The 26,947-nt window shown below is 44.0% G+C and overlaps 1 protein-coding gene across 1 annotated transcript in view; it reads left to right on the forward strand.

The window, feature by feature from the left end:
- The window catches only part of IRAG1 (inositol 1,4,5-triphosphate receptor associated 1), a 434,599-nt gene that overhangs the window by 393,716 nt on the left and 13,936 nt on the right, over nucleotides 1-26,947 (forward strand). The window contains exon 18 of the mRNA XM_086950734.1: nucleotides 21,805-21,924. Within this exon, the coding sequence (XP_086806860.1) occupies nucleotides 21,805-21,924 (120 nt within the window). The remainder of the gene's footprint in view (nucleotides 1-21,804; nucleotides 21,925-26,947) is intronic.

Here is a 26,947-nt window from a genome sequence, read left to right on the forward strand (position 1 = left end):
GCTATCTGCTTATCCGAAGCCCATCTGATGCGAGTGCCGAAGGAAGCCATCCCTCCCACTTGACGCACTGAGAAAGACGCTGTCTTTTTCTCCTGCCGAGAAAATCCATCTCCGGTGTTTCCAGCCACCCTTGCGGGTTACTGGGAGATAGAGTCCTGAGAGCGAGATACAAGACCTCCTCCATTCTAAAACCAAGGTACGGAGCTGATTAGATCCCTAGAGAATTCTTGAGTCAGAATCTTGAAAAAAACTAACTTAACTTAAACTGCAACTCATTTACTCTTTCCCACGTACTAGGCTTAGGTTAGGTACACCGGGGTAGGCTTATCTTAGAAGCACCAGTTGAGTACATTTAGTCAAACTTTTATCATTGTATGTAACTGTATATATTTTATACCTTTTAAGTATCATATAGCTCAGAAACCATATCAATGCTTTTACAGTATTATTTCATAATACTCCTTTTACTGTACGCACTTTACTTTATAACAAGTATTGCAATTGTGGCAATTCATTTCTCTTGCATGAGAAAGAAGACTGCTCAATAAATAACACCTTTTTATTGAAAACACCCGTCTCTCTATTTCTCTGCACTCTGGTGAAACTAAGTATGCACAACTGACTAAGTGAAAAAGCTATCTATTGTTTTCACACGACTCTGGAGATATACTCCTTATTCTGGGGGAGCAAAGTTGTCATGTTTATGCGGTTGTCTGAAGCTGAATCCCTTCTTGTCTAATCAGGGAAGTTCACTCCTCCCTGTTCATTCGAGAAAGTGTCTAGTGACCTCTGAGCTAGCTGGCAAACCTAAATTAAGTCTAACATATTTAATAGAGACCTAGTTGACCTCAGTCCTACGTCTAAACTATCGTTTATGTTATTCCAATGTGCAGAGCCTATTGGGAAAATAGGAACTACACTACATGGGGCCCAACGTTTGATAAGGCGATAATCTAACGCAAGATACTAGAGTAACTCAGTCGTGCTTTTTCACACAGACCCCTTTTCCCATAAAAACTCCAATAGACGTCTGGAGTGGGTGAAAGATTAATATCCGCCGTAACTTAGTAGGATGAGAATCCTATGTATTAGTTTACAGTATAGTCAACGTTAAAGGATACAGTGTTCCAAAATATTGTGCACCTAATCTTTGTTTCCTCAAAACTTGCTCTGCAAGAAACTTTCATTAAACAATGTCAAATCACGGCGACAACAACGAAACCGGTGAAGCCGCAGTAAATACGAATCAACCGGGTGCAGACCTTAAAGGGTTTAATGAAGACGACCATGATGCAATAATCATCCCGGTCAATATAAGAAAAACCATAACTATAAAACTGTAGAGGCACATGAATTTTGGCAGACAGAGGTATTCTATTCCTGGATACATTTTCCAGCAGCAAATGCTGTAACACATGAGTTCCACTACTACAAAATAGCGGAATCTCCAGAGGAATACTCTCCTTTTGAGGAAGTTGAAATTCCACTAATATACCAAGAGCACCTGCTCCAGTTTAATGGCGCCCTAAATCATCAAAATCACATTACCAGGCTCGGTCCACTAGGTAGACCAGGAGCCACGTGGCTGGTTCTAGCCAGCTACACACCACATCCGGACATTGAAACAATGTCAGACAGAGCGAAAACAACTAATTAAAATTCATAGACAATTGGTCCAAAATGTCATGAGGACTTCAACAGTCCAACCTGCAATTAAAATTCCACAAAACACCCCACAACAGGGGAACACAAACAAGATTACACCACAGAATATACAATCATGTCTTGGTAAAACACCCGCAAAACGGGAACAAGTTTCATTCTGGTTAGCTCAAAAAATAACTCAGATAGAGGCAGTATTTCCTGATACTACCCGTCGTGAAAAACACAGAATTCTGACTATATGCCTCCCAATGGGAATCGCACCACATGTGGAGGACTGTGACACTTGGGGCACAGTCTTTGCACAGTCTTTGCTTCTATCTACACAAAACCACATGGTGTTCCGTCTATGGCGGTTATACCAGATGTACTAAGACAGATTCAAAATGAATACGGTCCAGAACCTGCTTTAACTCTGGGTATGAAATTACTGAAAGACTTTAAGCAGGTCTCGGCTATATTATTAGCCAACATAAAAGGAGAAGCAGCATGTGTGGCAATCCGCCAAAAATTGAAAGAGACAGATATAACAGACCAACCTTTTGAGCTTGCTAAAATAATTGAAAAATCCTATGAAGAATTAGGATAGTTTGGGTGGTAAACCAGTAGAACCCCAACTAATTGAAAGTCCTGAAAAAACATTTATTAAAAATAATCTCAATTCTCAAAAGAAGAAGTGGGAGGGTAACAAACAAACCACTCCCAGAGAAAAACAATTTCAGTCCAGAGGAATGTCTCCCCAACGGAGAAATAGATCTCCAGAAGGGGAGGGCAAGTCTCCCCAAAGGGAACCCTCTGAAAAAAGATACAACCTTAGAAATAGGGACAATTTGAGAAAACCTGACAGATATCAAGATATTGATACACGTTCCTCTCGATCTTTTCAGACTTCCTCAAAGAGATCGGAAAGAAGAGGACGGTCAGAACGTAAAGAAGAACACGTTAAGTCCAAAGACAAAGAACTTGCTCATCAAAGTAAAAAATCACAATTTTCAAGAAAGAAGGTAGCGAGTATTAAAATAAAACATGCAGAGAATCCTGAGGACACAACTGAAAAACGGAGAGTGGGCCCAGACAATGCTAAACAGCGCAGCAGAAGTGAGCATAGCTCACAAGATCCTGATGACTCTTCTGGAGACAGTGGACACAAATGAATACATTCAAGTGGAAACTGCAGACACCAGAGTGAGCGTGCCCCATAAACTATATGAAATAACATTGCGTATAGAGGGAGATAAAACTAGGAAAATGAAAGGTCTCTTTTGAGAGAATCTATCTAAAGGCTATGATATCCTTCTAGCAGAAAAAGACTGGCCACCAGAGTTTGTCAGGGAGTGCCCTCAAGGCGAAGAAATGATTATGCCTGCCTTCTCAAATCACATTCCAATACATAGAAAATACACGCTTGCTAGAAAATGGGCAGTGGCCCAAGCCCCTGCATTATATAAAAATCATGTAGGGTGGGATGAGGATTCTACTCACCATAAAATCCAGTTAAAAAATCAACCTACTGCACAGAGGCAGTATCCTGTTAAGCAAGAAGCTAAAAAACAAGTAAAAGAAATTTTAGATCAACTTGAATATCAGGGGGTGATTGAAACATGCACCTCACATATGAACAATCCTTTGTTTCTTGTCTTCCAAACCAGGCAATTCATATCATCTAGTTTTGGACTACAGACATCTAAACTCCAGCTGTAAAACATTTGCAGTACATTTCAAATGGTTTCTTCTGTCAAAACATAGCACCTGAAAGCAGATATTTCTAGTATGGTGACTTAAAAACTATTTTGTTGTCTCCCAGAGGGATTCAAGAATAGCCCAGGATTATTTTCAGCAAGGGTAACAGAGTTACTACAGATTTATGATGATGAGGCATTATCCTATGTCGATGACATCTATCTTACAGATTATGACCTGGAGACTCACTTGAAAAGAGTGAACACCATAATACTTGGGTTCGCATCTGAAGGGTACAAATTTAACTTTAAAAAATCACGAATTGCCCATCTAACTGTCCTATTTTTAGGATATGAATTATCAAGTGAAGGCAAAAGCCTAGCAGACAACTTCTTAGAGAAGTGTGCTGTACTCCAAGCTCCAAAAACGCTGAAGAACTTACAATCAATACTGGGTTTCCTGAATTTCGGAAGAACATACACTCTAAATAATGCAGAGAGGGTTAAACCTCTCTACGAACTAATAAAACCTTATTTTAAACCAATTCATTGGACTAAAAAACACACAGAGATATTAACAACGTTGACTTCTGGGCCAAACTTCATCATGCATCCATGGGCAACAACAGCACCCAGTTCTGGTCGATCATAAACAAACTGATGAATCCAAAAATCAGCGGAATAACATCACACATATCGAAATCATCTTGGGAAGTGTTTCTTGATGAACATTTCAATCACCAGGATAGGAAAACAAGGGGGCCTCTTAATCTTCTGGGTGGCAGACAACCGCAAATTCGCTCACCAAGTGAAGACGTCATTCTAGTACCCTCTGCAGCTCAAACCAGGAAACTAATCTCCAAAGGTAGAAAAGACGGGGCAGCTGGACCAAACGGTATTCCCCCGGCCCTCTTCAAACTTGAACCTGATTACTGGGCCGACACACTGATCCCCCTCTATTCATCTGTCACCAACTCTGGGTGCTTTCCAGCCTCATGGAGGGGCTCGATCATCTCACCGATCTATAAGGCTGGGGATAGACTCCATCCAAAAAACTACCGACTGATTGCACTCCTTGACGTTGAGGCCAAATACTTTGCAGGACTCCTATTGACCCATCTGCAAGAATGGGCTGCAAACCAAAGCTTAATACCATCCAGCCAAACGGGGTTCTGCAAAGACATGGGGACAACAACTAACTTGATCGCCATCTCGTTGCTCATTGACAAGGCAAGAGCGACCAAGCAGGCTCTCCACCTCTGCTTTGTGGACTTTAAAGCGAACCTTTGACAATGTCAATCGAGAAATCCTATGGCAAAAACTGGCCTCCTGGGGGATTCTCTCGCCCCTATTAAACCTTTTGATTAAGCTGCACACAAATACATGGGTCCAGGTAAAGCTTGGGAACGACTCGCACCTCTCTAGGCGCATTCCGACCACAAAGGGCCTAAAACAGGGGTGCGTGTTAGCTCCAACTCTTTTCAATCTTTTTACAGCTGACCTGCCACCCTCCTTAGATGCCTGCAATTCGCATGCTCCGCGGTTAGGAGGTAAAGGGCTGTCCAGCATCTCCTATGCAGATGACGTGGTCCTGGTCAGTCACACGAAAGTTGGCCTTCAAAACCTTATCAACACGCTTCATGGTTATGCTGTCGAAAACCTATTAGAAGTGAACATTGGTAAAACAAAAGTTCTTTCGATAACTAGAAGCAAAAAGTCGAACACTTGGATGCTTGGTTCGGATGCAATCTCAAACTGCTCTGAATACAAATATCTAGGGATCCAAGTCGATAAAGGCGGCCGCTACCAAAACCAATTAGAGGCCATCAAGAGGAAAGGCATACTAATAGCCGTGACAATGAAACAGCTAAAGACCAATCTGACCGGTGAGACTCTCCTTCCTCTATTACGAGTAGCCAAAATAGAGTCATCAATCACGTATGGCAGTGAGGCCCTAAGAAGAACTGATGCTAAACTTCTGGACACAACCATCTCAAAGGCCTATAGATTTCTTTTTAATCTACCAGATTCGGATGGAATTCGGGTTGACGTGCCAAACGCTTGCTCGAAGAGGTTCATACAAGCGCTGGCACAAATTAAAGAACTCCCAAGAAAACACCCTGAACCGACAGCTCTGGCAAGACATGCTTACCATATCGCGAATGCCGGCAAAAAAATACCTAGAGGAGTCCTTGTCCATCACAGGACTGAAAGACCTATGGGAGACTCCTGTATCACATGCGCAATTCAAGCGCATAGTGAACAAGAGTCTAAAGAGACAATCGCATGTGGAGGACAAAGCTTTGCTCTCTTATAGGCAACATGCCTGGATGACCTTGTGCACATATAGAACACCGGGGCTCCAATCATATTTTGGTCTGGGGTATGGCTGGAAAACAAAAGAGGCCTTTTTCAAACACAGGCTGGGAATTCTACCCGCCATTCCTCACTTACCACCATGGTTGAGGCAGAACTATGGGACCAAATGCCGGCTCTGTGGAACAGGAATCGAAGACTTAGAACACCTATTGTGCACTTGTCCGAGGCTGAACGAAGAAAGAGTAGCTTTGTTGAAAACAGCTTTCAACGAACTAGGAGTCCGCTCACGTAGACAAGCTGTCCTCGCTTGTTTTGATCCTGGTCTCACGCCACTAAACGGGAAGCTAGTGAAATTTCTGAAACTAGCGGAACGGAAACAAATAACCCAGGCACTTGTATAGTGGAAGCCCAGTATAGGACTAAGCGCATTGAACATTTTTTCCCGTGGGGTTTTATTGTTTTTTACCTTTACTATTCGGTCAACCATGAATTTCTGCTTTTAAGGTCTTTTAAATTTCTTATGAGTTTGTTTTATTGCACTTTTTTGTAACGGTTTTTATTAACCTAAACAATAAAGAATTACTTACTTACACAGAGATATTAAGATCATTACAGACAGACATGTTATCCAAAACAAAACTGCAAACGTGCGCAAACAAACGCAACCTTGTAATCCCAGTCATCCCAGGAAAATGCAGATTCACATACCTGACCTCTAATGAGGGAGAAACGGTACCAATAGCTTACAAATCACATTTGTACACATAAGCTGAGAAGAAATTCAGTTCAACTGAAAAAATTCTAACTGCGGTTCAAACTACTGTAGCAAAAGAAAGAGCCCTAGCCCAAGGGAAAAGGATATCTGTTTTAACTGCTGTATCGGCCCTTGAGGCAGTAACAATACCAGGCAATACCAATGCTAAAGTTCTAGATCCAAAATGGATAAAATGGGAAACTTCTCTTGCAACAGAAGACTTGCCACACACATTGGATACGAAAATGAAAAAACTAGAATATCTGGAATATGAAAATGAATGTCCTCTGCCGATCGAAATTCTGCCTCTCGAACAGTACACCTATGTAATCTACACGGACAGATTTGCACAACACTACGTTATGGAAAAACAGATTTACCATGCAGCATGCGCGATTGTTAAAGGTCGCTGGCGCCTAGGTAAATTCAGACCGATGGTCACTAAAACTGAATCTCTCAGAAACTGTACAGCTCAGCGAGCTGAAATAAGATCTTTAAAGATGGGGCGTGAAAATGCTGATCGTGAATTCCCGACACTAATAGTGTGCGATTCACATTACTGCGTCCGATCTTACAAAAATTCCATGCAGACCTGGATAAAAAATGGTTCGAAAGATGAGACAGGTGCCACAATAAAGCATAAAAGATTATGGGAACAAGTAGTTCTTTTACAGAAAAAACTACAAAAGACTCACGTGATACATACGCAGAGTCTTCAACGGGATGGCGTTCACGTTGCAGGGAATTCATTGGTTGACAAAGCCACAGCGGCAGCTGATCACTCGGCTTCCGTAACTACAAAAAAGCGTACGAAAAAACATATAGATGGCGAAACGCTGCTTGCAGTAAAAGCTTCAATGGAAGGCAATTATGCGGCATTACCTCTAAACTATCCACTCGGCAATACATACATAATTGATGCAAACTCCGTTCCGTTTGCTCAAATCCCTGGAGTGGGGGATAGAGTAATTCCAAACACGAACCGGAGAGTCTTCTTGATACAAGAAGCACACATGGGATTGGGTCTGAGGCACCAAGAGATCCTGAAATCTCTGATAGAATTACAATCACTATACTAGTGGCCGCAGATGAGCGTAGAACTTTATAAATTTGCAATGAATTGTGAGGACTGCAACAGAGATCGCAGTTGTGAACCGGACCAGATACCAGCTCAGACACCACTATTAGACAGCATAAGGCTATCTATGCGCAGACATCCGGCCGGACAAATGCGGTCCCATAAATATTAAGACGAGATTCATTTAGATGAGACCCCCAGTGCTCGGCTGATGCCAGAACTGTTATAAAAGATTTGCGAGTCTTTATCGGCACATACGCAATTGGCATGCTGCATTCTGACCAGGGTTCTGCGTTTAGCTCTCGGGCTTACAAGGAGGCCATGGCCAGCATGGGCATTGCATTGCGGTATTCTAGTCCATTCCATCCCGAGGGAAATGCGGTAGTGGAGAGAAAAAAAGGGACATAAAGCAATCTATAACAGCGAGGGTATTAGGTTCGGGTGATGGGTGGGTCAAACATCTAATAAGTGTCCAACGTAGTCTTAATAATATGCCAAGAAATTCTCTAGGAGGTATCAGCCCGTATGAACTTTTATTTGGTACTAGATTGATTATTCAGGATTTAGATTGTCAAACTTCAGTGGTGCAACAAAAAGCCTTTGATATCAAAGATCGTTTGGCTGTTTTACAGGACTAAATGAAACAAGAAAAAGTCTGAGTAACAAAAATTAAAGCCAACTACCCCTGAAGAAAAAGCACCTGTCCCAGGAAGACCTGTCTGGATCCCAAAGATTGGGGATCTGGTCAGAGAAAAGATCGCAGTAAAGAAGGAATTTGGGCCTTCTTACAGAAAAGCAGTACCTGTCTTAGGTGTCAGCGGAACAAGATCAGTTGTACTACCGCCCCTTGCTGGAAAAAAGGAGAACCGAGTTGTATCAATCGACCTGGTGAAACCACAACCATGTAGCCAATAATAAGTAGTAGGCCCAGTGAACTCCCAAGAAATAGCAGAAGACCGAATCTTGCTACAATCCAAGAGGTTCAAACTGAGAGACTAATCACATTTGACAAACCTGCAGTAATTAAAAAAGGACTATGCAACAAAGCCATGGAACTTGTGCCTCTTGAAACCCAAATCGCAACAGTTCACCAAGAAACTCCGATCTACAACGATGTAGCCTCGGACTATACAAATGTAACAAAAGAAAATGCAAAGATCAATGGTAATCCGGAAGCAATCCCACCAATTGACAGAACTGCATCTGGCTACTTTATCAACTTTGATGACTTTTACGATGATCTAAGTGAACATGGAGACAAGCCAGCAACAACAACATTCAAAGAAAAAGTCACAGAACTCTTTTTTCAGCTCAAAGAAACATATCTAACTTCTCAATGGATTAAACTATGGATTGTGTTTGGTGTACTTTTCCTCCTTCTATGGCTCATCTTGGTTCTAAGTTTGGGTAGATTTATTGATGGAAAATATAGTACAATGGACACAGCAAGACAGAACATCAACTTGGTCCTGAAACCACACAGATCATCACACATTGAAAAACGAGAACTGTCATCAGTGAACATCACAGCCATCCCTATACCTGGTGGTATAGCATGGGACAAAACTGACTATGAAATTTATGGCCCAGTTGAGCGCTTGAAATTTCCACAGCAATTTAAAATTTCGTTAAGTGACTTTGTATTACCTAGTAGTTTCTCCGATGATTGGGACTTTGAAAATATTAATAATATGATGTCAGATTTAGAAATGTCAGCAACATTTACTGCACATGATTATTTACAGGGTTCGTCGAGTTATGAGGAAATGTACTGTTTCAACCACTTTGGGCATCATTATCTGCATAAATCTGCAAATCCTAGAAATACTTTCATTTATAATCAATTGGAACATTGTCCAACCCCGCCAAAAGGCAGCTCAAAGACATTTCTTGAGAAATTCCCATATTTCTCGGGGTTTAATGTCACTGATCCTGAAACATTCTATTTTAAAATATCAAATAAGACAGGGGTAAAAAACATGTTGACAAATACTAAACTGTTTTATTCTGAAACATTTTATGAAAAAATGTCTAAATTTGGTTTTGAATTTTGGAAAAACAACATTGAGACAAAAACCATATGTGGAACAAAAGAATGGCAGGTATAAGGTTTAGAAGCATTGTTCAGAGCCTGCATGATCCCAGAACAAATAATGTTCCTGAATGACACAATTCAGCAAACAACCTGTCTTGGTTTAGCCAAGATAAAAGATTTAAACAACCCGTCTATACCAAAGCCAATGCCTGATAGAAACACCACTACAGATGAGGGGTTAGACGTGGCCTATAATTTAAAACAAAACAGAACACTTCCTGACTGTAAAAAATGGTTGATCTGGCCCAAAGACACTAATAACTAAGCATGGGCGCAAAATCTGTTCTGCGTGCGGATTTTACGGATTTTCGGCAAATTCGGGATCTGCGAATTCCCGTGAATTTGCCGAAATTTCGCAAATCCACGAGCGGAACGAATCCGGGGGGCAAAAGTTCAAGCTTCAAGCTTGTAACTATTTTAGAATGGCGCCGGCAAGCTGCCAATGCCATTCTAAAATAGTTACTAAGTTAGCTTCAATAGGAAGCACTTATAGATAAAATGAAGCAGGTGCTCGAGTTTAACTGAATTTGAGCTTCAACTCGAGCACCTGCTTTATTTTCTCTATTAGTGCTTCCTGATAAAGCTAACTTAGTAACTATTTTAGAATGGCGCTGGCAGCTTCCCGGCGCCATTCTAAAATAAAACAGGAGTGGGGAAGAGGGCAGAAGGGCACAACAACAAGTGTGACAGAGGGCAGAAGGGCACAACAACGAGTGGGGCAGAGGGCGGAAGGGCACAACAATGATTGGGGCAGAGGGCAGAATGGCACAACAACGAGTGGGGCAGAGCGAGAAAGGGCACAACAACGAGTGGGGCAGAGGGCAGAATGGCACAAAACGAGTGGGGCAGAGGGCAGAAGGGCACAACAACGAGTGGGACAGAGGGCAGAATGGCACAAAAATGAGTGGGGCAGAGGGCAGAAAGGGCACAACAACGAGTGGGGCAGAGGGCAGAATGGCACAAAATCGAGTGGGGCTGAGGCCAGAAGGGCACAACAACGAGTGGGACAGAGGGCAGAATGGCACAAAAACGAGTGGGGCAAGGGGCAGAAGGGCACAACAATGAGTGGGGCAGCAGGCAGAATGGCACAAAAAAGTGGGGCAGAGGGCAGAAGGGCACAAAAAACGAGTGGGGCAGAGGGCAGAAGGGCACAAAAACGAGTGGGGCAGAGAGCAGAAGAGCACAAAAACGAGTGGGACAGAGGGCAGAAACGAGTGGGGCAGAGGGCAGAAGACCACAAAAACGAGTTGGGAAGAGGGCAGAAGAGCACAAAAATGAGTGGGGCAGAGGGCAAAAGGGCACAAATACGAGTAGGGCAGAGGGCAGAAAGGCACAAAAACGAGTGGTACAGAGGGCAGAAGGGCACAAAAAACGAGAGGGTGGCAGTGATGAACGAGAGGGCGCATCGCGGTCTCGCACAAAAAACCCAGCAAACACGCAAAGCGCCCCGCAAAAATAAAAAAATCTGCTAATTCAGACAAATTCGCGAATTTTGCAGAACGCAAATTCACAAATCCGCAAATTCGCGGATCACGAATTCGCACATTTTGCCCATGCTTACTAATAACTGTCATGATAGATTCCTGAACAAAATACAGGGGTTCAAACATAACAGGCCAGACCCGAGATATTCCCAAAGACAACATCCAGGGACAGTTACAACATACAGTGTAGGAAAATTATGCCTCGAGTGGCTACAGAGATCCACACTTCCCGAAATTAAGCAACACTTAACTGTACTTAAAGAAGGTGCTGACTTGCGAGATTTCATAACGGGACCTCGCAAACAGCGTCAAAAACGTTTCATATACGTCGGTATATACGCAGCATACAATGAAGCTTGGAAATTAAATCAAATTGAAACTGCAGAAAAGATACGAGAAATTGATCGTATTCATTTGGAAAAAACATTTTCTGTAGTGGACAATGGGTTAACGACTCTGTCCTCCAGAATCTATTCACTGGACAGCATTGTATCATCTGCTATTGATATAATAGAACAGGATATGATAATGTTACAACATGGTCAGTCTCAATTGCGTTCTACTGTACAGCTAGGCTGGACGTTACAAAATCTGCGTTCAGGTCACGTGCCATGGCGTCTAATCAACATAACGTCATTATTTTCTATCTTTAACCTTACTGATAGACAAATCTCGTTGGCGCAGAAAGGAGCAGACTATACGGTGCTAAACATTGAAAAACTTGAGAGATGACCATTGACAATGTCAGAAAGACCTGTCATCGAATGGATAATACATGGCACCATTACAATCCCGATAACGACTTTACAGTTTCAATACTGCCAAAAGTATATACCAGCAGGCATGTATGAAAGGTTGGGTAAAGGATACATCAAATCAACCTGGAATTTACCTTTTTCACATAGATGTTGGAGTGGGGGCAAGAAAGAGGTATTTCTTAGTGGTACTAATTGTAAAACATCACTGAGCGGTACACTCCTATGCGAAGGTATAAACTTGTATGGATCTTGCAAAGGTTCCTCAAACAACCTTTCATGTCATCTGCACAGTACCCCAGCTATACAGATAGAGCCCTTTTTCAGACAACTGTCCAACGGTAGCTACGTTATATTGAGTGACCACAGCTGTTGTGCATGATGTCAGGAAAACCCTATCTCATGAGCGTTACTTCCAGGGTCATTTGTTGTATGCAAGTATTGTATCCTAGTATCAATCCAGACATGGAGGCGGCATTATGGCCTTCTGTAAATATCTCTTCTATACGAATTGATACTTTAAGCAGAATGAAGTCTATTCTTTTACAGACAACTGTGCCTTTAACCTCGTCCAAAGAGACATATGACCTGCAAGCTGCAAGGACAGCGGCAGAGATACATACCCTTTTATCGACAAATTGCCCCGTGCATTTTAGAGAAATGTTAAGCCAAATTTTAAACATGTCAGATACCAGTGGCATCACACATGTATTTAAGACAATTTTCTCGGGACTGTTAGCACCCTTTCAGACAGTCGTGAGCATCTTCCAGAATTTTGTGCACTCTCTTTTTGGTGGCCTGCCTCTTATTTTGGGACTTGTAACAGGAATCTTATTTTTGTTCCTCCTGCTCTAATATGGCAAGCTAAGTCGCAGACAAAACTCAGGCTACTATGGAAGAAACGATCCTAGCAATACGATACCGAGACTGTATCACTAAGGTCCTCGGCTAAGAGATCTGAATACAACCTGGTTTCTTTCATTCAGACCGATCTGGCAAAATTGCATCTTACCTGTGCTTCGATGTCTGCTATGCGGAGAAGAATGCGTGTTGGACGTATGTCTTACACTACCATCAACAGTACCAATGGATATCGACGCTTTGCTTTGTCCGGTAACGACTCATGCAACGTGTTGTCCCCAGCAGCTACCGATTCTGATGACGGCATTCGTTGAGACTTCACCATTACAAGTAGGTGGCGGTGGAGTATGAGATGAAAGCGGCAGCACACAGGTACAACCTTCTGTGAACATTGCTGATCCAGACATCGATGATGGCAATGCATCTCATATATGCACTATTTCAACTTTTTCGGAGTTGGCCCAACTTTCACCTACTGTGGTAGACGCTTTTTTTGCTGGCCTATCTGAGGTAATGTTCTCTCCTAACAACAAGAATAACAATTAAAATAGCGAGCACACAGCGTTCCCTGAACTCTGGAATCGGCCTTAAAATTTTATAAACAGCCCTGCTAAAAACATTTGGAACTATATTTTTTCTTTTCTCCTTCAAAGCAAAATTATTTTTCCCAAACTTCCAAAATATTTACTTTCGTTTTGGCACAAGGTACTCTGCTTAGAGTAGAACTATTCTTAGAGAACAGAGCTTCTATTCCTAGAGACTCTAGAGACAATATTTTGAATCAGCCTCTAGCACACTTACAATCTTGTATAAATATGTGATGAAATGGTCTCGACCTTCTCTTCTGTATTAAGAGCCATTTCATAAATGTAATTTTCGCAATTCATTCAGCTGATATTTATATTTGCATTATCTGAATGATACCACTGCTTGTACAGTATAATACTCATTTTCGTGTATCTATACCGTTTCAAATGCATTTAATGTATTTTGGGGTGGGATGGAAAAACACATGCGTACCTATATGTTTATATATTGCTTAGTATTTAGTAATGATGGACATTATACGTGGAGTGGGTGTTGTGGTTTTATCTAGGACCCTAATTAAATATTTCATATTTAGTAATATTCAATGCAAACCAAATGCGGCAAGGCTACTTCCATAGACTCCTAGAAAGCACAACGAGTTCTTACAACATACCAAACCTCCAGCAACCTGGGTAATCCCCTGTGCTTTTGTTTTGATTTGTCCTAGAACTTCTGCGAGCACTGAAAGAACCGCCAGTTCTTAGTGACATCTTTTTATTGACGTCTTATGTCCAACCTTACGTCAAACACGGCACCTTCCAGTTAGAATATACCAGCGTTTGCCATAAGCAACACACAGTGGTGTGGAGCAGAGCGGCTATCTACTTATCCGAAGCCCAGCTGATGCGAGTGCCGAAGGAAGCCGTCCCTCCCACTTGACGCACTGAGAAAGACGCTGTCTTTTTCTCCTGCCGAGAAAATCCAGCTCCGGTGTTTCCAGCCACCCTTGCGGGTTACTGGGAAGATCGAGTCTTAAGCGCGAGATATAAGACCTCCTCCATTCTATAACCATGGTACGGAGCTGATTAGATCGCTAGATAATTATTGAGTCAGAATCTTGGCAAAAACTAACTTAACTTAAACTGCGACTCATTTACTCCTTCACACGTACTAGACTTAGGTTAGGTACACCGGGGTAGGCGTATCTTAGAAGCACCAGTTGAGTACGTTTAGTCAAACTTTTATCATTGTATGTAACTGTATATATTTTATACCTTTTAAGTATCATATGGCTCAGAAACCATATCAATGCTTTTAGAGTATTATTTCATAATACTCCTTTTACTGTACGCACTTTACTTTATAACAAGTATTGCAATTGTGGCAATTAATTTCTCTTGCATGAGAAAGAAGACTGCTCAATAAATAACACCTTTTTATTGAAAACGCCTGTCTCTCTATTTCTCTGCACTCTGGTGAAACTAAGTATGCACAACTGACTGAGTGAAAAAGCTATCTATTTGCTTTCACACGACTCTGGAGATATACTCCTTATTCTGGAGAAGCAAAGTTGTCATGCTTATGCGGTTGTCAGAAGCTGAATCCCTTCTTGTCTAATCAGGAAAGTTCACTCCTCCCTGTTCATTCGAGAAAGTTTCTAGTGACCTCTGAGCTAGCTGGCAAACCTAAATTAAGTCTAACATATTCAATAGAGACCTAGTTGACCTCAGTCCTACGTCTAAACTATTGTTTATGTTATTCCAATTCGCAGAGCCTACTGGGAAAATAGGAACTACACTACAAGTACATGATTTGGCCACACGCCGCACCGTATTCTGTAATTTGCGCACAGCTCCATGAATACACAGGCTCTCTGCCTTCGTCTTCTCCCGATGCGACATAATAGCCTTGTATATTGTGGAGAGGGTGACGCCGCTGTCAGATTCCTCAAAGATGGAACCTTGGATCTCTCTGTTCTCATTTGTTTCTATAGCTTGAGCTGTTGAGGGGGGTCCAATAGTGGTGAACCATCATTGTTAGTTATGTGCCCTGGTCTTGTATTGAACATCTCTTGTGCCTTTTGAACCGTATTTTCTCCGCCTGGCAGTGGCTAGTAATTCTCCTCTTCTTCCAGTAGCGCAGAACTAGCTAGGCTTCTATCATCTGCCCAGTCAAGATCCACACTTTCACCCTCCAACACCATGGAAACATCTGGCATTGAATACAATTTCCCACCTGAACCACCAGAGTCCACATCAGTCACTGCTTCTGGTAGAGGGTTCTGAAGTCTTCGCCTTCAAGAGTAGGATGGACAAGTACAGCGAGAGCAGCAGAGTCTGACACCTGTGGGCCACAAACGTTATTAACCCGCTGAGTGCCATTATTTTCGGAGGGTGTATTCGGGGATTCACAAAGGAGTAAAGTAGAAGGACGGATCTCCACAGCGTTAGTTGCCGTTATTAGCTCACCAGGGATCGGGGCATGATCAAGTTTGGTTTTAGAAACTAAGAATTTTTTTTTAATTAAAAATCGGAATTGTTACCTTAGATCCTTGTGGATACTCTAGGACAGTGTTTGAAAGTAGATTACCGGTAGAACCCAATATTCCTGAAGATCCCAACACGAGTACCACAGCGTTCCCACTCCCATTGTTTCCATTCTGGGCCTTAGACGCATTTTCCACACTGCTATTACAAGGCTGGGCCTGCAAAGTATGTGCCAATGTAGTGGGGGTATTTGCAGCAGCCGCTGCACGTGTCTTTGGCCCCTTAGAGCTCCCAGTAGAGCTGGCGTTTTTGGGTCCCATCCTGACCCGGTGATGATCCACTCCAAGTATTCCAGGCAGCTCTGAAGGTTCTGCCTGGTTACTACAGCCCCTTTCCCCTCCTCCTTAGGCCAGCGGAGCCGATCCAACCTACACAGCCTGACACCGTAACTCCCGCAGATACCACCACCGGGAAAGGAGCCGGAGTAAGCGCCCCAGTTTCCTGCAGCAGGTATATAAGAAAATCGGCAATTCTGGTGCGATGTAACGAGAAACGACAGCAGAGTCAGCATGCCAGAATCCCCGTTTTCAGCAACCAAACGCCATGCTCTTTTTTTATCCTCTTAGCGTCTCAGCACTATTTCGGATACAATGTAGCTTGACGCGAAAAGAACACAACAGCAGCATCATCAAAGGCTTTGTTTTTTTAATTTTTATGAAACAGTCATTATGCCTTTGAATGCGCACAGCTTCCTCAGCGAAATCGAAGTACAGGGGTTTGCAGGGGGGGGGGGTCGGGGAGAGCACACGCGACCTGGCTCACTCGGACACAGCTGTGTCCGCCATCTTGCCTCGAGCCCATCTCCTCACTCTTCTACAAACGTAGCAGAACTTACAATCTCCCAGCTTTGCTTAAAGCAAGAGGGGGTACAAAAGGCCCTGTGCTTTTTGGCAAGGTGAGAGAAGTTGGAAATGCATCCCATGCTTGTGCAGATTGAGAGGCTAAATAAATCCGCTCTGATGATGGATGGCTCTGAAATCCCCCTTGCTTTTGGGCATTAAGGACTTGACAAAAGCCCCCATCCTTGGCAAGAGGGAATATCCCAGCTCCTCCCATGGGCAAGGCAGCAGGCGTACCAATTTTCTCCACCCATAGTCAGGGCAAGGTAGATAAAAAAAGCCCAAACAATACTGTTAGCCAAGGTGGGAGCCTACTGTAATCTTTCTAACATATGAGCAACCTAGTGGCTAACAATTTATAACCCCTACCATGGGATGGAGGAGTATTACTAAGTCTTCTGGAGGACAATGATCTCATTAAAATATTGGTCTATTTGGAATGTGCTTTGCAAACAAGAAATACCAATTCACTCGCTACACTTTGAGGCAACAAGTTAAACTTGACTGGAGGTAAATAATGCATATGACATACAAGACCTCAAAAGGCAGGAAATAAGACAGTTAATGTGGTATGTTAACTTCCACCCTATCCTCTTTGATGTGAAAGGTGGCAATACTATTTCAAGAAAAAAATTAGTGAATATGTTATTTACTGTGTGAGACTCCCTGATTCAGTCTTTAGTTTGGGGAAGTGAGAAAGGGATGTAATTTGTTATTATATGTTTATTCTGAATACATATTGAAATTTACTCATACCAGGTGATGTAGAGGAAATTATATCTAGGTTTCTTTCTTTTCTGTGATGAAGATGTTTCATTCTATGTTCTTAATTAATCCTCATTGGGATTGATTAATCTCAAGAGTATGACTGTAGTTTGTGCATCATTTATGTCTCTCCTCATGTGAATCTATAAATTTGTAAGGATTACTGATATATTTTCCCGATGTTTTAAATGATATAATGTGCGAGTGTAGGTGTGAAATTGTGTGGCAATAAAAAAACACGTTAGGTTGGGAGTTAATGCACTTAATTCCTCTAATGCCTAAATCGTGAGATTTTGTGCTGTAGGTATTCCTCACTTCTCCCCACCTTTAACTAAACCCAGTCTAAAGTGTTTTCCAGGGAAACCAGTGCTATTTTCTGCAATTCTTAGCAGACTCACAGGAGTACCTGAAATTCATGATTAGTCCCAAAGTTTATTCCCTTCATAAACGTGATCCACAATATCTTCCTTTCATCTGACATTATACATTTCTGTTTGAAGCTTATTTGTATAAAGGGTCCTATTAGACCTGGTGTCCTTGGCATGGTTCCCCCCTAACCAGTCGCCTTCAGCCCTCCTGTTTTGCTGACTTTGTTTTTACTGGCCTTAGAACTCTGCACACTTTACCACTGCTAAACAGTGCTAAAGGACTTGTACTTTCTCCGTAAAACATGGTAAGATTGACTTGTACACAATTGGCTTATTTAATTTACTTTTAAGTCCCTAATAAAGTAACACTACCTGTGCCCAGGGACTGTAAATTGAATGCTACTAGTTCTGCTGCCTACTTAAGTAGCATTTTAAACATGTCTCAGACCTGCCATTAAAACCTGTGTGTGCACTTTTAAATTGCCATTTCGACCCGGCAAAATAAACCTTTTGCCAGGCCCACATCTTCCTTTATAATACATATTAGTCCCCCCTAGGGTAGGCCCTGGACAGCCCAGAGGGCAGGGTACTGTGTATGTAAAACGTAAGACATGTACGTTTAAGCTCTACTTGTCCTGGTAATGAAAAACTCTTACATTTGTTTCCAGTACTGCAAGACCAACCTCTCCCATTAGCTTGCATTGGAGTTACCAGATTACATCAATGAGTTGAAATTTCCAAATGGGAGCAGGTAGCCAGTTCATGTTTGATGTCTTTGAAATTCTAATGAAAAATACTTACATGATGAAGTCAGATTTTAAGTTACAATTTTATGAATTTAGCTTTTAGAGCGTTGGCATTTTCCTGCCTTAGCTATTTGGTGCCCGCAGCCTGTGTATGGGTCACATGACTGGATGTAGTTGACAGTTGGGCTTTATGTATTATTCCTAGAGAGCCACACACAATAGGGAGCTTATCTGGGCCTGGATGGGTCATCACTCGCAGCATGGAGGGAGGAACTTGGCCCAACCCCACTTACACTTGAAGGGGCTTTATCCTGCCTTCATACAAAGGGCTGCATGCTCCCTGTGGGTGACAGGAAGGCAGGGCACCCGTGCACTTCAAAGGCCTGCTTCTAGAAGCTTCTCCCCAATTCAAAGGCACAACTGGGTATAAATACTGGACCTCAGACACCAACTCTTGAGTACATTTCTAGACCTGTGGATACTCTGGTAGAAGGACTGCTGTGCTGATAAAAGGACTGCTGCTCTGGAAGACTGCTGCCCTGATGTGCTGACATGATGCCCGCTGCCCTCTTGCCTGGTGAGAAGGACTGAACCTGCATCTGTTGAACCTAGGACTCCAGAGTGACTTCAAGAGTTTGTTGGCTGGCCTCCTGACTGGCACCTCGGGGACAGAAGGCTCCAACAAAATTGAACCCTGCACTAGGACTTTGCCATATGTTAGCCAATACTGCCAAGTGATGCCACCCAGTCCTTCGCCCTTGGAAGTGGGCCTTAGGTGCTCTGCGAGGCTTTGTGGATCCAGCAGAAGCTTTGCTTCTCCTCTGCTGTACGGCACAACCCTAAGCAGAACCGACGCATTGCCGCTGTTGTGAGGATTAGTCCAGTTGCAACGACCAGCCCGCAACCTCTTTAGAACTGCCACTGTGCAACTCAACCTCGGCATAGGCCCTTGCAACAGATTCCTCATAGCAGCCTCGCAGTATCACGGAACCAACGAACTCCTCAAAGCAGCCTCGCAGTATCACGGAACCAACCGACTGTACAACGCATCCTCAATCCTTTACTTTGCATCGCAAGCCCTTGTCCACAGGATGCTTGACAACAACACAGGACCTTGCATTGCGGCCTTGCTGCATCTCAGAACCGCTGCAATGCTTTGGCTGCGCGATGCACCTTTGACACGAATCCTTGCAACACTCCACAACCAGGATTCAAGGTACTTTGTTAAGCTCCGCTCTATTTCATGTTGGGCCTGAACTTGTAACTTTGTCCCGGTCTGGTGCAACTAGATATCCACAGTTGGAGCTTTGTGTTTTCACAAAAAAGTTTCTTTTTAATGTTTTTATTGGTATTTATAGGTTATATATATTGACAAAACATATAGACTTGACGTTCTTTGAAGGATTATCGCGACAGGCATTTGTGATGAGTTCGACTGTACGACTTTGTTCGCCCTGTTGGACTGGCCCACAAGTAACATGTAACACTTATTGTCACCATTGGCTGGCTCTTAGTTAGAAACATAAAACATGGAACCTGGAGTGATGGTTGTTGTTTGTGACAGAAAATCCCTACCAGCTTAAAGGTCTGGCTATGTTATGTTTATGGTTATGTTTTGTCTATGGTGGTTTGAAGGAGTCTATCAGATTATCTAGTTTAGACCACATCTCTCTATTGGGGTGTCTCCCTGGTGTGTTTCTGAGGGTGGTGTAGTCTGCACCTCTGAGGAAGATCACCCAGTTTAGCCACCCTTTAAATGTGGCCTTGGTTGTGTCCTTCCAGTTCGTGAGTACCATTTGTGCTGTTGAAGTGAGTAGGAAGTGAAGGAGATTTCTGTCTTCGTGGGTGGAGATGTCTGGTGACGATTGTGGCGAATGTTTGCTTAAGGCTGCAACCTAGCGCTCTGTTTGTGAAGTCTAGCACTTTTTTCCAGAATTTTTTGACTTTCGTGCAGCTAAAGATGAGGTGTTCTAGGTCTCCTCTTTCTGTTCCGCAATTCCAGCAAGTGTCGTTGTCCTTTAAACCTATGGAGGCTAGTCGTGCTGGTGTCCAATGCGCTTGGTGGAGTAGCCAGATTTTGGTCTGTGCTAGTGCGGGGGATATCATGTTTTTGGATGGGGAAGCCCATAGTGTCTGTATTTCGTGTTCTGTAAGTTTGTAGTTTATCTGGGTTTCCCAATAGGCCGTTTTTTTTTGCATTAAGTTTGGATGTGACAGGTCGGAGTAGTTTGTATAGGAGTGAGACTTGGTGCCCTGTCTTGCTTATGTTATCCATAAACTGGAAGATGGATGGGAATTGCTTGTGTAGTTTAGATTTTGTAACGGCTGTTTTGATAGCTAGGAAATTGTATAGTTCTATATCTGGGAGGTTGTGTTTTTTTTAGATTGTTGAAGGTGTATGGCTTTCCTTCCGTTTCCAGTTGTGCTGAGAACTGAATTCCTAATTTCTTCCTTATGATCATGTCTATAAATTTGACAGTATATAACTGACAGTAAGTGAAAGTGTGTGGCTACTGAGTACTTGGAATCATTTTATCTAATTGATGTATATTGTCCATTGCATACTCTTTCACAATGTTCCTTTTGAATGACCAGCATAAATCGTACTCTCTAAGCATTCTATACAAATACCCAAAATGAATTGTTGCAGGTATGAATGAATGAATATTGTATATAATTGCTGATTCTGTATTCCAGCTCTAGTCAGTGTTGTTCCTTGCAAACATTTGTTAAATTAAAGTGCACCAAGTGAAAAAGAAACAGTGATCTATTATACTGGCACCTCAATGGAGTATTGTAAAATGGTTGTAATTGTAAATAGTGTAAATAGTGTTTGGTGGATAATCATATTGTTAGACATTCCAGTTCAAGTGAACTCTCTCCACATTTTCTGTTTATGATAATAATATCAATTCCTTGTGAAGTCTCAACTGAATGTACAGAATAGAATTTATAAGAGTAGGCTTTTTAAATGATGTAGCTTGCTCGCAGTGGCAAAATATGCATTTGAAACTTTAGCTTGACGCTCATAATCGGGGAATTTTCTTCTTTTTCTTCTTTTTATTGTTATTATTATTATTGTTAGTTGTGGTAGTAGTTAGACAGATAAGCAACTCCCTCTGGAGGCCTGAATGTTCCTAGTGGTGAATATTCCACTTTCTGAAGATATCCCATCTCTTTTGACGAGATAATGACTGGTACAGAAGTGTTAGAGGTACTGTACAGCACCCTTTACAACATAGGGCCCTAGGAGACAATCATTCTTGCACAAATAGATACGATTGACTAGATATGATCCTTTAATGTCCTGCTCCTTTTTCTATAGCTTTCGCGAAGGCATTAAGAAAACCCAAGTAATTCAAGAGTTGGATGAAGAGGAAGAAAATATAAAGGAAATACAAAGTGAACCTGAAAAGGTTGAAAAGGAGGAGGAGGCAAAAGGCAGGTAAGAATGTATGATGCCAAATGGTACATTAGATGAAGATATTTCATGCCTCTGTGTCCTAGAACAACATGGACTAGCTCTTAAAATATAAAACTCTCACATGAAAAAACAATCCAGATAGGTGGCATAGCAAATGAACATCCTTTCAACCAAGCAAACACAATAGTGTAGAATAGTACCCATCCTCTTAGGTGGATTGGTGCCTCATCAAGACATGAAACTCTGTATAACTGCAACTGAAATACAATACAGTAAGGAACACTAAGCAGTATCCTTAGTGGGCATGCTCCTTCCACAACGCAGCGCCGTCTGGTACCTGTTACTGCTGTCCCCATCTGCTGCTGTTGAAGCCACTTACCTGGAGGTCAGAAGTTTGAGGCCCTCTCCACCCACAGGCTCATGCCTGTTCCTCATCTCTAATGGTCCAGTGGTAGAGCGTCACTGCTCTGTTGCCTGACTGCCCCCCTGTCCCTCTCTTTGCTGTTTCCGTGTGTCTCTCTCTCTCTGTTTTAAATTCTCTTTTTTCTTCTTTTTCTGCCTTTGTTATTTCTCTTGCTGGCTTTGTGTTTTTCCTTCGTATTTGCCGTTGTTTCTGCCCACTCCTACATTGCCACTGCAATCCCCAACCCCCTCCAGTGTCCTTTTTCCGCTTCCGCGTTTCCCGCCTCCCAGCTGCCAGCCCCTCTGCAGCACTACTTAGTGGCGGCCGCACCAAAGGCAAGCCCTTCTGTACCCATCAGCGCCAGAACCGTGCCCAGTGCCAGGGACCCTGCCTCAGACCCCCCACTTATACGACGCCAGGACCCTCCTCGCCCTCAACCTGGGACGACATGCCACCTGCCACCTAACTTCAACGGGGAAGACCCTAGGACCATTCACCTGCTGGAACTGCAACCGCACCTTCGGCCACGCCTCCACGACAGCCCCCATTGCTGCCCTGCCAACCAACAGCGTACTCGTCCACCTCACCTACATCCTCCTAAAAGTGCGGTCCCTCCACAATTACGCTGCGTAAATTTTGGACCTCCTCAATGCCACCGCTCCTGAAATCGACTTTTTCATGAAAACCTGGACCAATCCCTGCTCTGGATTGGACATGACCTTCGCCATCCCCGACGGCTACAAGATCAACCACAAGGACGGCCGACTACCCGGGAGGAGGCATCGATATCATCCACAAAAGCATGCTCCGAGTAACCACGCACTCTAATGACCCCACTAGAAACATGGAACACCTCCACTTCCAGATCCGGCCCAAACCCAACACCACACTCTGTGGCACCCTCGTCTACAGCCCCCCCCGGCCTGACCACACTTCACTGACTCTATTGTAGACCTCATCGCACCCCAGGCTCTCGCAGTCACCGACTACATCCAGCTTGGAGACCTCAACTTCCACATGGACAACCACAGCAACCAGAACATCACCTCCCTCCTGGAGAACCTCACCAACATCAGACTCAAGCAGCTGGCCACCGCCCGACCCACACAGACGGACACACGCTCAACCCCATCTTGTCCGCCAGTGGGAACATCAGCTTCATCCACACCACTGAACTCCCCTGGACCGACCATCACTGCATACACCTCGCCTTTGATACGCCTACCACACAGGACCGTCACCATTGCCACCCCCCAGCCACAGCTGGACAAAGGCCACTGAAGAACTCCTCGTCTACACCAACTCCGTAGCATTCAACCTCCACCAATGGACATCCAACTGTGCTAACACCCTGGCTTCCCTCAAGAGAAGACCAGGCAAACAATGATACAAGATGGCCAGCTGGTTTACCCCCACCCTCCACAAACCCAGACACACCTGCAGACGTCTCAATTAGAAATGGAGGAGCAACACAACTTACGCAACCCTCAAGTACTCCATCAGCACACACCACATCCTCTTCTAAACCACTAGGAAATCGGCCATCCGGGACAGAATCAACGCTAACGCACACAACAGTACAGAACTCTTTACCATCAACAAGGAGTTCGCCAGGCCCAACAGCAAGACCTCACACGATCCCCCCTCCCTAGACCTCTACAGCAAACTCGGCACCTTCTTCCACCACAAGATCAGGATGATCTACGGCAGCTTCAACACCCAAACCCCACCCACCACACCGGCCACCATTGCATACAACCAAGCTTCCCTTCAACAAGCTATTCCCTGCTGGACCCCACTCTCTACAGAGGACACACACAAGACTATGAAGACTATCCACTCAGGGGCCCCGACGGACCTTTCGCCCGTACCACATCTTCCACAGAGCAGCGGCCACCTTCGCCCGCAGCTTCACCGCACCATTAACTGCTCCATCAAAACTGCTACCTTCCCCAATGCCTGGAAACAAGCCGAGATCAACCTCCTGCTAGCCAGGCATCAAAAAGACCTCATGAACTTCAGACCGATCTACCTCCTCCCCTTCCCAGCCAAGGTGATAGAGAAGGCCATTAATGCCCAACTCTTCGAGTTTATCGAAGAGAACCACGTCCTAGACACCTCTCAATCCAGCTTCCGAAGCAACCATAGCACAGAGACTGCACTCCTCACCGCCACAGATGATATTCCGCTCCCTCTTCGACCGGGGCGAGACTGCGGCCCTCATCCTACTAGAAATCTCTCCCGCCATGGAGACCGTCTCCCACCGCACCCTAATCGACAGACTCCACAACGCCGGCATACGCACCAGGCTCTGGACTAAATCCACTCCTTCCTCACCGGTCGGACCTAACGAGTCAGATTACCACTGTTCCTCTCAAAACCCACAGAGATCAGCTGTGGAATCTGCCAATGCTTCTCCTTGAGCCCTACCCTTTTCAACATCTACATGGCCCCCCTAGCAGCTATCATCAAAAGCCACTGACTCAACATCATCTCCTACACCGACAACACCCAGCGGATCCTCTCCCTCACCAATGAACCCTCAACTGCCAGAACCAGCTTCCACAGCGGAATGAAGGCCGTTGCGACATGGATGAGGGACAGCTGCCTCAAGCTCAGCTCAGACAAGACTGAAGTCCTTATCCTGGGACCCACTGCGTCAGCATGTGACGACTCCTGGTGGCCAGCTGCTCCGCCCACCCCGACGGACCACTCACGCAACCTTGGCATCATTCTGGACTCTTGGCTCATGATGAACCGCCAAATCAATGCAGTTTCCTCAGCCTGCTTCCATGTACTTCGCCTGCTCCAAAAGACTTTCAGATGGATCCCCACGGAGTCTAGACGGAAGGTCACCCACGCTGTCATCACCAGCAGGCCTGACTACCGCAATGCACTCTACGCCGGCGCCACCCAGAAACAGCTCAATAAACTACAGTACATCCAAAAGGTCGCCGCCAGACTTATCCTCATCATCCCCCGCCGCAGCTGCATCACGCGACACCTCCAACAACTCCACTGGCCTCCAGTCACTTTCAAGCTCCCTCGCGCCTACAAAGCCCTACACAGCACAGGACCAGCGTACCTGAACCACCGCCTCGTACCAACCAGACAACTCTGATCCGCCCATATCACCCTCGCCTCCTTCCCCAGGATCTACAAAACCAGAACCGGAGGAAGATCGTTCTCCCATCTTGCCACCAAGACATGAAACTCCCTGCCCCTGCACCTCAGGTGTCCCTGACCCAATATAGGAAGGACCTCAACACCTGGCTCTTCGAATGATCCGCCACCTAGTCCTACCAGCAGCCCCCCACCCTCAGCGCCTTGGCACTCTCACGGGTGAGTAGCCGCTCTTTACAATTGATTAAATTGTCTGGGTAAAAGCACTCGATGCACTGTGCACAAGGCTGAATGAATCATATTTAAAAATCCTACCTGAGTGCTGATAACGTCCTTTTCCAGGATTATTGTTCAAATTAAATATTATATATATATATACACAAACACATATATACACACACATATATACATAAATATATATATTAGATGTAGTGAACAAGGTGGACTTGTCCACCGAAACGCGTCTGATCGTGTGCATTGGTTAATAAAAACCTTTGATTTTCATCCACGGAGTCGGGGCCTGTTCTTTTGGAAGTCAAGCCAGGATTGGACCAATATATATATATATAGGGGGCTGAAAATGCCCAAATTGGTGGGCTAACCAACTTTAAACCACGCTCCACATTCACTCCGGTCACACCATATGACAACATTGACATTTTTCAAGATGCCATTATAAAACAAGTGAAGGCGTTGCATGTAAAGACTGTAAAATCTAACCATCCTAACCACAAGTGCAACAATGCATATCAGAGTCTGGTAAAGAAAATACAGATGGATGGTAACATGATAGTCAGGCAATCTGACAAAGGTGGAAACATCGTGCTCTGGCCCAAGAACCTCTACATGGAGGAGGCCTACCTCCAACTGAATGACCCAAACTGCTATAAACATTGTGATGTGGGTGCACTGAGAAAAGCACAATCAGACTTTCATTCCCTACTGATGGGCTGGCGATCAAGTGGGCTTATCAGCGTGGATGAACTAAAATACCTAAAGAATGATCACCCAATTACCCCCGTGTTGTACTTAATTCCTAAAGTGCACAAAAACTCTATCAAGCCACCTGGAAGACCCATCATTTCGGCGTGTGGGGGCCTACTAGAGAAAGCCACTACTTACATTGATTCATTCCTCCAAGAACATGTTTTGGCACTTCCTTCCTACATTCAGGATTCCAGTGACCTCCTGAGGAAAGTCAATGAAATACAATGGGATAAAGACTATTGGTTGATCACTTTAGATGTCTCATCGCTGTATACCAGCATAGTGCATGCACATGGGTTGAGGGCTGTGCAATTCTATCCGGGTAAACGCCACATCGAACTAGCCGAGCACAACACACTGTTACTCACCATGATCAGCTTCTGTCCACACCATAATTACTTCATGTTCCTTAACCAGTACTATCAGCAGGTTAGAGGTGTCGCCATGGGGGCCTGTTTCTCTCCCAGTTATGCCTGCCTATATATGGGATACTGGGAGAGACAGGTCCTCCATGGTGATTACCTTGAAATC

Source organism: Lissotriton vulgaris, unplaced genomic scaffold, assembly GCF_964263255.1.
Source record: "Lissotriton vulgaris unplaced genomic scaffold, aLisVul1.2 SCAFFOLD_998, whole genome shotgun sequence".
Classification (NCBI taxonomy): domain Eukaryota; kingdom Metazoa; phylum Chordata; class Amphibia; order Caudata; family Salamandridae; genus Lissotriton; species Lissotriton vulgaris.